This window comes from Emydura macquarii, unplaced genomic scaffold (genome assembly GCF_026122565.2).
Source record: "Emydura macquarii macquarii isolate MOO-44397 ecotype Brisbane River unplaced genomic scaffold, CSIRO-AGI_Emac_v2 contig_2897, whole genome shotgun sequence".
Classification (NCBI taxonomy): domain Eukaryota; kingdom Metazoa; phylum Chordata; order Testudines; family Chelidae; genus Emydura; species Emydura macquarii.
Genome location: NW_027133034.1, coordinates 53,562,133 through 53,574,389, shown reverse-complemented (window position 1 = coordinate 53,574,389; position 12,257 = coordinate 53,562,133). Strand labels below are relative to the sequence as shown.

Below are 12,257 nucleotides of genomic sequence, written 5' to 3'. Positions count from 1 at the left end.
TCATATCACGTAGCTCTGTCAGTCAATTTGAATTCTAAACTACAGTTTGCCTCTATTTTTCCACTATGCCCAAACTATTGGAACATCAGTTGGTTGTCAAGACAGTTTACAGAATCTAGAAATAAATACATTACCTACTTGTTTAAAAAAAGGGGGGAAGGAGTTAAAAGTAATGTCTGTTACGTTCAAGAAGCATAAGCCCTGGTCCTGCAAACGTTTACATAAAAGTTTAGCTTTACTCACATGAGCAGACTTATTGAGTTCAATAAGACTTCTCACATGACTGAAGTTAAGCACGTGCATAAGTCTTTTGTATTTTCAGGGACTATATCTGTATATTTGTGGCTCTTGTTCTTGATCACTGAGTGAATTTTTGTCTCACTCTGATTTAGTTCCTCTTTTAACAAAGTAGACATACATATCCCCACAGTGTTCTGTAAGACTTCAAACCAAACTTCGTAATATACACTTTTCCTTAAACATAAAAACCAGTTTACAATAAGTTTTCACTGTAACCTTTCAAAATGAAGTAACATTAAATAACACATATCCTTTCAAAATATAACACAAACTACAGGGTTGGGAGTGGACAAAGGAGAACTTCATATATGTTAAATATAGCTGTAAGGATTTCTGAAGTCTTTCTTCCATTAGCAATCAGTTTTAAGTAGTACAAAAGCTAATAAAGGTTAAGTAATATTATAAATTTAAAAAATAATCCCAGAGTAAATAGATTAGGGTGTGCTGATAGAGAGCTGGCTAGATCATCGGGCTCAACGGGTAGTGATCAATGGCTCCATGTCTAGCTGGCAGTCAGTCACAAGCGGAGTGCCCCAGGGGTCGGTCCTGGGGCCGGTTTTGTTCAACATCTTCATTAATGATCTGGAGGATGAGGTAGGTTGCACCCTCAGCAAGTTTGCAGATGACACTAAATTAGGGGGAGTGGTAGATACCCTGGAAGGTAGGGATAGGATACAGAGGGACCTAGACAAATTGGAGGATTGGGGCAAAAGAAATCTGATGAGGTTCAACAAGGACAAGTGCAGAATCCTCCACTTAGGATGGAAGAATCCCATGCACAACTACAGACTGGGGACCGACAGGCTAGGGAGCAGTTCTGCAGAAAAGGACCTGGGAGTTACAGTGGATAAGAAGCTGGATATGAGTCAGCAGTGTGCCCTGGTTGCCAAGAAGGCTAATAGCATATTGGGTTGCTTTAGTAGGAGCATTGCCAGCAGATCGAGGGAACTGATTATTCCCCTCTATTCAGCATTGGTGAGGCTGCATTTGGAGTAGCATGTCCAGTTTTGGGTCCCCTACTACAAAAAAGATGTGGATAAGTTGGACAGCAGAGGGCAAGAAAAATTATTAGGGGGCTGGAGCACAAGACTTATGAGGAGAAGCTGAGGGAACTAGGTTTGTTTAGTCTGCAGAAGAGAAGAATGAGGGGAGATTTGATAGCAGCCTTTAACTACCTGAAAGGGGGTTCCAGAGAGGATGGAGTTAGGCTGTTCTCAATGGTAATAGATGACAGAACAAGGAGCAATAGTCTCAAGTTGCAGTGGGAGAGGACTAGGTTAGATATTAGGAAAAAGTTTTTTACTAGGAGGGTGGTGAAGCATTGGAATGGGTTACCTAGGGAGGTGGTGGAATCTCCATCTTTAGAGGTTTTTAAGTTGCAGATTGGCAAAGCCCTGGTTGGGATGATTCAGCTAAGGCTAGTCCTGCTTTGAGCAGGGGGTTGGACTAGATGACCTCCTGAGGTCCCTTCCAACTCTAACATTCTATGATTCTATGAATCTTACTTCTTGTTCTTCAAGTGATTGCTTATGTCCATTCCACTATAGGTGAGTGCACGCCACCGTGCACAGTTCCTGGAACTTTTTTCCCCTTAGCAGACCCCATAGGGTAAGCTTTGGTGCCCCCTGGAGTCCCATGCACATGCCGCGGTATATGAGGCACTGCCGACCCTACGGCCCCTCAGTTCCTTCTTTCCGCCCGTGACGGTTGCTTGAACTAGCCTTGCTCTTCGCCAGTACCATTCCCCATTGTTTGAACTTTGTTTTTTGTTCTTTTATACCTTAGTTAAGTATTTAAGTAGAGTTAGTTAGATAGAGTAGAAGCCCTGAGGGGCTTAGGGTGGCCGGGCCATGCTTGGGTCACCTGGCTTTAAGCAGTGTGCCTCCTGCGGGAAGGCTTTCCTGCTCAGCGACCCCCGCGATCGCTGCCTTAGGTGCTTAGGGGAAGAACACAGAAAAATGTAAAATCTGCAGGGCTTTCAAACCAAGAACCCAAAAGGACCAAAACGCTCAATTGAAAGCCATGCTGATGGAGGCAGCGCTCTGCCCAGCCTCTGAGCCGACCCAATCCACCTTGGCGCCGAGCATGTCCTCAGTGCAGAGCGCACCCCTGGCGCCAACATTGACCTGACTCCGAGAGGCATCCCCAGCTCCGAGAAAGATAAAGTGGCAGCGCATGGAGCATGAACACTCCCCTGCATTGCTGGCAAGGGCAGGGTCGAGTGCGGGGATGCACCAGCCACAGCTCGTTGAGCCCTCTTTGGTGCCTGCATCTCCGAGTGGGGAGCCTCCCCCGACTCCTGAGAGTGGGGGAGTGCCCCTGCCAGCACTGTCGACACCGGAGGCCTTTCAGGCGGCAAGAGCTCTGATGGCCTTGCCCATGCTGCTTCCGCCCCCCCTCTGCTGAGGGAGAGAGGGCTGGTGTCCCGGGGCAAGCCCACATTGGGTCCCTCCAGAGGGCGGTGGAGACCCCCGGCTGGGGTGGAAGAGTCTCCCGCCGGATGGTCATCGGGGATAGAGCAAGGACGCTCCCCTAACAGTCGCTCCGCGTCTACCTCGTCAAGCAGGTTCCCCCTTTGGCACCAAGGTTGGTCCCCGACACTGGAGGCAGCACACAGAAGGCGGCATCACTCAAGGTCCGCCACACGCCGCGGGGACAGTTCCAGTTCTCGATCCCCAGTACTGAGCAGGTCGCACGCACCAAGGCAGCTCTGTACCGTCGAAGAGCCCAGCATCGAGGGGTTTGCGGCGCAGAAACTGGTCACCCTCAAAGAGCCGGTCAGTGGAGTTGGGTTCGGTACTGTGAAGCTCCCAGCGGCACCGCTCCCGTTCCCCGAAGGGCAAGCGGCACTGAAAGTCGTCGGGGTCGAGAAGGTGTTCGTCGACATCGAGCTCTTCAGAGTGCACCTCTACCCGCCTGCATCAGTCATGGAGACGGAAGCGGTCTTCGTCGTCCTCCACGTTGGGGGCGTCGAACGGGTGGTCTCTGGCACGGAGCGGCACTAGGGGCCGGAAAGGGGCTCGGCACCACTGCTTCAGTGGCTCAGGGTCCCGCTGATGCCCCCACGACACAGCTCAGCTGGTGCTGCAGCCAGCCCCTGGTTGGCCACAGGGGCAATGGCCACAGCAATGACCTTATTGGGGCCCATGAGACTTCCAGATGGGACCGGGGCCATAGTCTGTACTGTCATCAGCGGGTTCAGCCCGTGCCCCCTGCCCTGGAAAAGGGACGTGAGGACCATTCCTTGGATGAGGAATCGGACCCAGGGGAGGGACCCTCCACGGGTGCACCCCATTGTCGGGGGTGGGGAAAGGGGGGAACAGCGACAGGTCACGCCTTGGCAGTCCTCCTCCTCCTCCCCAGACGAGGCAGCCTCCAGGGACCATATGGCGCCGCTGAAAGATTTCAGGGTGCACCAGAGCTGTTTAAGAGGGTGGCCTCTAACTTACAGCTGGAGGTCAAGGAGTTAGAGGAGGAAGAGGATACCCTCTTCAATGTGCTAGGGGCAGATGCGCCAGGAAGGGTGGCTCTACCTGTCCATGACAGGGTCCTTAAAATTGCCAAGGCCCTGTGGCAAACCCTTGCCTCGGTCGCCCCTACATCTAAGGGGATTGAGAAAAAGTACTATGTCCCGGCTGAGGGGTTTGAGTTCCTGTTCACCCACCCTGCCCCGGGAACCCTGGTGGTGGATGCGACCAACTAGCGGGACAGACAAGGTCATCAGGGGTCCACTCCCAAAAACAAGGACAATAAGAAACTGGACTTGTTTGGGAGAAAGGTTTATTCAACGGCAGCCCTACAGTTCAGGATTGCCAACCACCAGGCCCTGCTGGGCAGGTACAGTTTTAACTTATGGGACTCCCTCAGACAGTTCACTGAGGCCTTGCCCCAAGACTAGGCTGCAGACTTCACCACTGTCCTGGACAAAGGGATTACAGTGGCTAGGGTGGCACCACAAACGTCCAGTGATGCAGCAGACTCAGAGAGTAGGGCAGTGGCCTCCACCATCGCCATGAGGCACTGCTCATGGCTGCAGTGCTCAGGGCTGTTGCAGGAGGTGTCCATTGCAGGAGGTGACCCTTTGATGGGTCAGGCCTGTTTTTGGACCAGACCGATGCTTAGCTGCACAGCCTGAAAGATTCCAGGGCCATGCTGCGCTCACTGGGCCTATACATGCCCCAGGCTTCCAGACGGCAGTCACGGCCCCAGACACAGCAGCAACTACGGCCCCCACATAGGCCCTTCCAGCCCCATAGGGGCAGGGACAGAAATAGGGGGTTTAGAAGGCGGAATCAGCCCCCTAGCTCGCCCTCAGCCTCCCAGCAGGGGCCCCCCAAGGGGTCAGGCAATCAAAAGGGGCAGTTTTGATGGTGTGCCTGAGGGTCGCCCCTACTGTCTCCCTGGATCCGCCCTGCCCCTTCCTGGACAGATTAAGACCCTTCTATGTATAATGGGCAAGCATCGTGTCGGACCGTTGGGTCCTCAGGATAGTCCTTCGGAGCTATGCCCTACAATTTGTATCACACCCTATGTCCCTCTTCAGGGACCCCTTTCATGAGCAACTCCTCTTGCAGGAAGTGGTCACCCTCCTCAACCTGGGAGCAGTGGAAATGGTCCCCCAAGACAAAAAGGGGAACGGGCTCTATTCGAGGTACTTCCTCATCCCCAAGGCGAAGTGGGGGTCTGAGACCCATGTTAGACCTGCATCGTCTAAACAAATACTTCAAACAACTCAGGTTTCGCATGGTCTTCCTAGCCTCCATTATTTCTTCTCTGGATCCAGGAGACTGGTATGCTGCCCTCGACTTGAAGGATGCATACTTCCATGTGTCTATCCTCCTCAGCCACAGGCATTTCCTCCATTTCATGGTGACTGGTTCCCATTATCAATTTACAGCCCTGCCCTTTGGCCTCTCGTCGGCCCCCAGGGTGTTCACCAAATGCATGGCAGTAGTGGGTGCCCACCTGAGATACCGAGGTGTGCAGATCTTCCCTTACCTGGACGACTGGTTAATCAAGGGCAGGTCCAGGTCCCATGCGCAAAACAGCGTGACCCTCACTTGCTCTATGTGCAGCTGGCTGGGACTGCTCATAAATGAGCAGATGTCCATGCTAACCACGGGTAGCGCATAGAATTCAATGGGGCCATCCTGGACGCTTCCCAAGCCAGAGCCTTCCTCCCTCAACTATGGTTCGAGGCGATGGCCTCTATCATCGCCCAGCAGCATTGGTGCCCCCCGACAGCAGCCAGGCACTGCCTACGACTGTTAGGCCACATGGTGGCCTGCACGTACGTAGTGAGGCTAGCTTGCCTGCGGCTCAGGCCATTTCAGTCGTGGTTGGCCTCGGCATATGTGCCAAGCAGACACCCCTTGGACAGGGTAGACACAGTTCCCCCGCCAATCCTAGCCTCTCTAAACTGATGGCAGACTCCCAGGGCAGTGATGAGGGGAGTCCCGTTCAGAGACCTGGTTCCGTCGCTCACCCTAATCTCAGATGCCTCTGATGTGGGATGGGGAGCCCACATCAGTGCCAACCTAAGCACTCAGGGGCTCTGGTCGGGGGAGGAGAGGCACCTGCACATCAACGTGAAAGAGCTGAGGACTATTCACCTAGCGTTCAGGGTGTTCCTCCGATTCCTGATGGGCAGGGTGGTGCAGGTGCTAATGGACAACACTGCAGCCATGTTTTATATAAACAGGCAGGGGGGAGTGCGTTCCTTGGCCTGGAAGCCATCCGCCTGTGGGACTTTGCTGTGAGGCACGACTTCCACTTGTCTGCCTCTCATCTCCTGGGGGTGCGGAACAACGAGGTGGATCATCTCAGCAGGTCCTTTCTACCCCGCCATGACTGGTCGTTGTACCTGGAGGTCGTGACTTCGATCTTCCACAAGTGAGGTGTTCCCCAACTGGACTTGTTTGTGTCGTCCTGGAACAAGAAGTGCCCGAGGTTCTGCTCGCTCTGGGGTTGCGAGCCGGGATCAATATCCAACGCGTTCCTCATCGAATGGACGGGGACTCATGTATGTGTTTCCACCCATTCCGCTCCTGCCCAAAGTTCTCTTGAAAATCAAGAGGGACAGGGCAGATGTGGTATTCATTGCCCCAGCCTGGCCGAGACAGCATTGGTTCAGTATGCTGATGGACCTGTCAATCACCCTGCCCGTGGAGCTCCCGAGACGGCTCGACCTTCTCTCCCAGGACCATGGTCGCTTGCTACACCCGGACCTGGACTTCCTGCACCTCACTATCTGGAGGCTCTGTGGCTGACTGGGGGAGAAAGAGCCTGCTCGGCGCAGGTCCAACAAGTCCTGCTGGGCAGCAGAAAACCTTCTAAACAGGTCATGTATCGGGCTAAGTGGAAGCGGTTTACCTGCTGGGTGGAGTGCCGGGGTATTCTGCCAAGCCTCTCTCCTATTCAGGCGATCCTGGAGTACGTGCTTCAACTAAAGCTTCAGTGTCTGGTGTTGGCCTCCCTGAGGGTTCACCTGGCGGCCAATTCGGCCTTCCATCAGCCGCTAGAGGGGAGATCCCTGTTTTCCCATCCCATCTCGGTCACGTTCCTCAAGGGGATGGAGAGGCTTTATCAGCAGGTCTGTGACCTGGTGCCTCCCTGGGATCTCAACCTGGTCCTGTCGAGACTCACGGGGGCCCCCCTTTTGAACCTATGGTTTCATGCCCCCTGCTCATCTTTTCATGGAAGGTAGCCTTCCTGGTGGCCATTACCTCAGCTAGGAGGGTCTCTGAGATTAGGGGCTTGACCTCACAGCCCCCTTATACTGTACTCTATAAGGATACGGTGCAGTTGAGGCTGCATCCAGCCCTCCTGCCCAAGGTGGTTTTCCAATTTCATTATAACCAAAATATTTTTCTCCCCTTGTTTTTCCCCAAACCACACGGTTTGGAGGAGGAGTGAAGATGGCATTCACTTGGACATGAGATGAGCCCTGGCCTACTACATCGAGAGGACAAAGCTGTTCCGGAAATCGACGCAGCTCTTCATTGCAGTGGCGTACCGGATGAAAGGATCACCTGTCTCTACCCAGCACATCTCCTCGTATATCACATCCTGCATCAAGTTCTGCTGCAAGCAGCGAAGGTGCCGCTTCCGGGTGTCATCACAGCACACTCAACCAGAGCTCAGGCCTCCTCTGCGACCTTCCTAGAGAGAGTACCCCTGCAAAGCCGCCACCTGGTCATCGGTGCACACCTTCACGTCCCACTACGCCATCGTCCAGCAGGCGAGAAAGGATGCGGGATTCGGCAGAGCCGTGCTGAGGGCAGCTCACCGGTAACTCCTACCCACCTCCAAGGTATTACTTGTTAATCACATATAGTGGAATGGACATGAGCAATCACTCAAAGAAGAAAACAAGGTTACTTACCAGTAACTGATGTTCTTCGAGATGTGTTGCTCATGTCCATTCCACAAACCACCCTCCGTCCCCGCTGTCGGAGTTGGCAGAAAGAAGGGACTGAGGGGCCGTAGGGTTGGCAGTGCCTCATATACCATGGCATGTGCGTGGGACTCTAGAGGGCACCAGAGCCGACCCTATGGGGAAAAAAAGGGGAAAAAAGTTCTGGGGACTATGCATGGTGGTGTGCACTCACGTATAGTGGAATGGACATGAGCAACACATCTGTAAGAACATTCATTACTGGTAAGTAACCTTGTTTTTTTCCCTTCTGGTAATCCTTTAAGAATTGTTCTTGTTTCTTTCACACAGAAAAGAAAAAAAAAATCCACTTAAAGGAACTTGGTATAATAATGAGAGGCTTCTTAAAAGAAAAAATGACAACAATGAGCCAGAGCCACTTGAACTTAGAATATCATTGCAACTTGCAAGTTTCAGTGTATGATATCTCATTCATATACACAGTAACTCTATGTATTTTTCCAGTCTTAATAAATGTTTCCTTTTTATCTGAATAACATAAGAGTTGAAATTTCTGTGCCATCTTAGAAACAAGGTTTTCAAATGCTGAAGATACTCCTAAATTGAGAAAGAAATGTCTTTATTTTATTTTAAAACTATGCATACTTAGAACCCTAATAAATTATTGCACAGTCTAATGTCAGTTTGGGATTTTTTACACTAGTATACACATGCCATTGTAAAAGTTCCTTGAAAGTTTATTCTAAACTTCCATTAATGATGAAATCACCAAACTCCCTGTATATGAATATAGACTCCAGATACTTTAGGGATAAGGATTTTTGTCTTCAAAAGAGATTACTGTAAAATGCAAAGACTTTTCAAAAAGCCAATCTTAAAGTTAATGTAATTCCAATACAGTAGAATTTCACCTAAATAAATTCTACCAAATCCTATTCATTTCTTCACTTGCAACCCAAATCAGTGAGAGAAAATTCAATCAATCTAGCTCCCAAGGCAAAACGCAGTTTCAGGCTCAAAAGAGAACTAGCTGCTGTTCTTTGAGTAGTGTCCCTTTGAGTGCTGCACATCAGGAAGGGTGCATTCTGTGTACTCTCACTCAGAGATATTTTGTCCATGGGTCTGTGCCTGCACCCTAGACACCCTCGTGCTCTGGTACGACGGTATAAAGCGAGGAAGAGACCCACTGCCATTCCAGTTCTTTCTGAGCTGCCTGTGTCTTGAGACGGAACATTGTGGTGTCTGCTAAGTAGCCTTATGGCTTGCTACACCTCTCAATTAAATTTCTTTATTTTCTTTCTCACTATTTTGTTCTTTACTTTTTGTTTAGCACATCAGGTGCTTTTAAAGCAATTAATTTGCAAACATCTAGAAGATAAGTAACAGTCAGCATGGATTTGTCAAGAACAAATCATGTCAAACCACCCTGATAGCTTTCTTTGACAAGGTAATAAGCCTTGTGGGTAGGGAGGAAGCAGTAGATCTGGTATATCTTGACTTTAGTAAGGTTTTAGATACTGTTTTGCATGACTAGGGAAAAACAATCTAGCTGGAGCTACTATAAGGTGGGTGCAAAACTGTTCCCAGAGAGTAGTTATCCATGGTTCACAGTCAAGCTGGAAGGATATATTAAATGGGGTTCCACAGAGATCAGTTCTGGGTCCAGTGCTGTTCAATATCTTCATCAATGATTTGAAAATGGCATAGAGAGCATATTTATAAGGCTTATGAAGGGTAGGATTAAAATTCAAAATGATCTGGACAAACTAGAGAAATGGTTTGAAGTAAATAGGATGAAATACAATAAGGACAAATGCAAAGTATTCCACTTAGGAAGGAACAATCAGAAGCACACATATGAAATGGGAGATGACTGTCTAGAAGGAGTACTGCGGAAAAGGGATCTTGAGAGGCCATAGTGGATTACAAGATAAATATGAGTCAACAGCATAACACTTGCAAAAAAAGCAAACATCATTCTGGGATGTATTAGCCAGGAGTATTGTAAGCAAGACTCAAGAAATAATTCTTCCGCTCTACTCTGTGCTGATTAGGCCTCAGCTGGAGTATTGTGTCCAGTTTTGGGCACCACATTTCAGGAAATATGTAGACAAATTAGAGAGAATCTAAGAGAAGAGCAACAAAAATGATTAAAGGTCCAGAAAACACGACCTATGAGGTAGGATTGAAAAAATTAGGGTGTTTTAATTTGGAGAAGAGAAGTGAGGGGGGGGACATAACAGTTTGCAAGAACATAAAATGGAAGAAGAAAAATTGTTCTTCTTAGCCACTGAGGATAGGACAAGAAGCAATGGGCTTAAATTGCAGTAAGGGCAGCTTAATTTGGACATTAGGAAAAACATCCTAGCTGTTAGGGTAATTAAGCACTGGAATAAATTGCCTAGGGAGATTGTAGAATTTCCATCATTGGAGATTTTTAAGAGCAGGTTAGACAAACACCTGTCAGGGATGATCTAAATAATACTTAGTCCTGCCATAAGTGCAGGGAACTGGTCAAGATGACCTCTCGAGGTCCCTTTTAGTCTGACAGTTCTATGAATAAGTCTGTACCCTTGCTTTCATCTTAGTTTCTTCAGAATTCCACAAGAACTAAGAAACTCACTTGCCAGTTTTTTATCCCAAGCCGCATTCTTCAAGAGAAGACATGAGACTTCATATGCTGGATGTAAGATGAGCCCTTGTCTTTTACCTAGGTAGGATAGGTCTTTAAGGGCTTCACCCAGGCTTTTATCTCAATTGCAGAATGCATGAAAGAAAAGACAATTTCTGCTCACTGTCTGAATGGGTCACAGGATGTATCCTAACCTGTTCCCTGCCTGCCAGAAGTTTATTGCTCATTCCACCAGGGCTCAATCTACTTCCGTTGCCCTGCTGAGAAATGTACCTTTCCCAGACATCTGCAGAGCAGCCATCTGGTCTTTGATAGACCTCCCCCAGCACTACAGTCTGGTGACTGCTTCCAGAACTGATACAGCCTTCAGTGATGCTCGTCTATGTTCAATATTGAATCAATCTCCTTGGCACCCTCCTCTACAATGGAGGTATTGCTTGAGAATCTCCTGATGTGGAGCACCCATAGGGTGCTACTCAAAAAAGGTGAGGTTATTTACCTTGTACAGTAACTGGAGTTCTTTGAGATGAGTATCCTTGTGGGTGCTCCACTACCTGCCTGTCTTCCCCTCTGCTTCGGTGTCTTTCATGGGACTTTCATGGTTGAGAAGGAACTGGAGTGGTAGTTGGTCCACCCCTCCCCATATGCCCTCATACCAGAGCACAAGGGAGTCTAGGGTGCAGGCATGGACCTACCTGATGAAAACCTATGATTGAGAGACCATGGGTGTGCGCGCATCCTGATGTGGAGCACCCACAGGGGGACACATCTTGAAGAACTCCAGTTACTACACAAGGTAAGTAATGTCTTCTCTCACCAACTCCAAAACACAGGAGAAGATCTGGGTCTTAACATCCCCCAAGAATGCATATGAGCCCAAAAATACACGCTAATTGCCTTCCTCTAAAATGAACTCCTTTAGACTGAATATGACAGGAACAGCTCTGGGGAATAAAAAGGTGCCTTTTTTACAGTTAGTTTTCAGAATACAGCTGCACTTCAAAGCAGTTAAAACGCATGTGCTGTTTCACAAATGTGTAACTGATGTCTACTAAATTTAAAATTTTGGCACATAAAATTTACAGTAGAACTAAACTTGTATATCAGTGTTTGAGTTGTGTACTTGAGTAGATACTAAAGTTGGATTAGGCTAGAGAAAACTAGATTTCATAACTCCCAAATGGCTGACTTTATCAAAGTGTAATTTTGTAGATCATTGTGCCTCTGGATATTTAGGGGTTGGATGGGAGTTTTTTTAATTATTCATAATTAAAATGACTTACTTAAATTAGAAACCGTTTATATCACATATAATCCATATTTAATTTTAATAAGTAAAAAAATGCATTTTCATCTTTGAGGTGGCTTGTACATATTCACACTTGGGATGCATACCCTCTGACAAGAAGCTTCAATAAACTTCTAGAAAAGCAGTGCTCATTGTGACCATGACTGAATGTTTGTAGTCAAGGTTACAAGATGCCAATCAGTCCCCAGATGCCTCAGTTTCTTTCCTTACATGGCTAACTGCAGGTATAGGGAGACTCTTTTGTTAGTTGTAGTTAGACATTAAGGTAAATCTTTGATAAAGTTCTAGGTTAAGTAATTTAAGGTAGTTTATATTCCTGGACTACCTCTAACTCAGTGCTAAGGCATATCCAGTCCAGGCTCCAACTACATGGAGAAGAATAAGGAATGTAAGCAGTACACTTAATGCACCTTTGTCTTCCTGAAATCAGATGCACATAACTGCTGTTTGTGATTTGGAGAAGGAACATTGTCTGGCATGATAGACCTTTATGGCTCAGGCCCAAACAAGGTTTTGTTGTGATGAAGACCCTATGACTCAAACCCTCAAATGGATCTGCCTGTAGGTCAGGATTCCTTTCCCATGCATGGCTAGAATAGGCCTTTCTCTGCTTCAAGTCC

At 48.3% G+C, this 12,257-nt stretch overlaps 1 protein-coding gene across 8 annotated transcripts in view; it reads left to right on the top strand.

The window, feature by feature from the left end:
- ERBIN (erbb2 interacting protein) overlaps positions 1-12,257 on the top strand; it is a 220,635-nt gene that overhangs the window by 183,791 nt on the left and 24,587 nt on the right. The window contains exon 23 of one of the 8 annotated variants that reach the window (XM_067568853.1): positions 8,027-8,357. The exons of the other annotated variants lie outside the window; for them this stretch is intronic. Within the exon in view, the coding sequence (XP_067424954.1) occupies positions 8,027-8,050 (24 nt within the window). The 3' untranslated portion in view covers positions 8,051-8,357. Of the gene's footprint in view, positions 1-8,026; positions 8,358-12,257 lie in introns of those variants that run through there. 8 annotated transcript variants of the gene reach the window in all.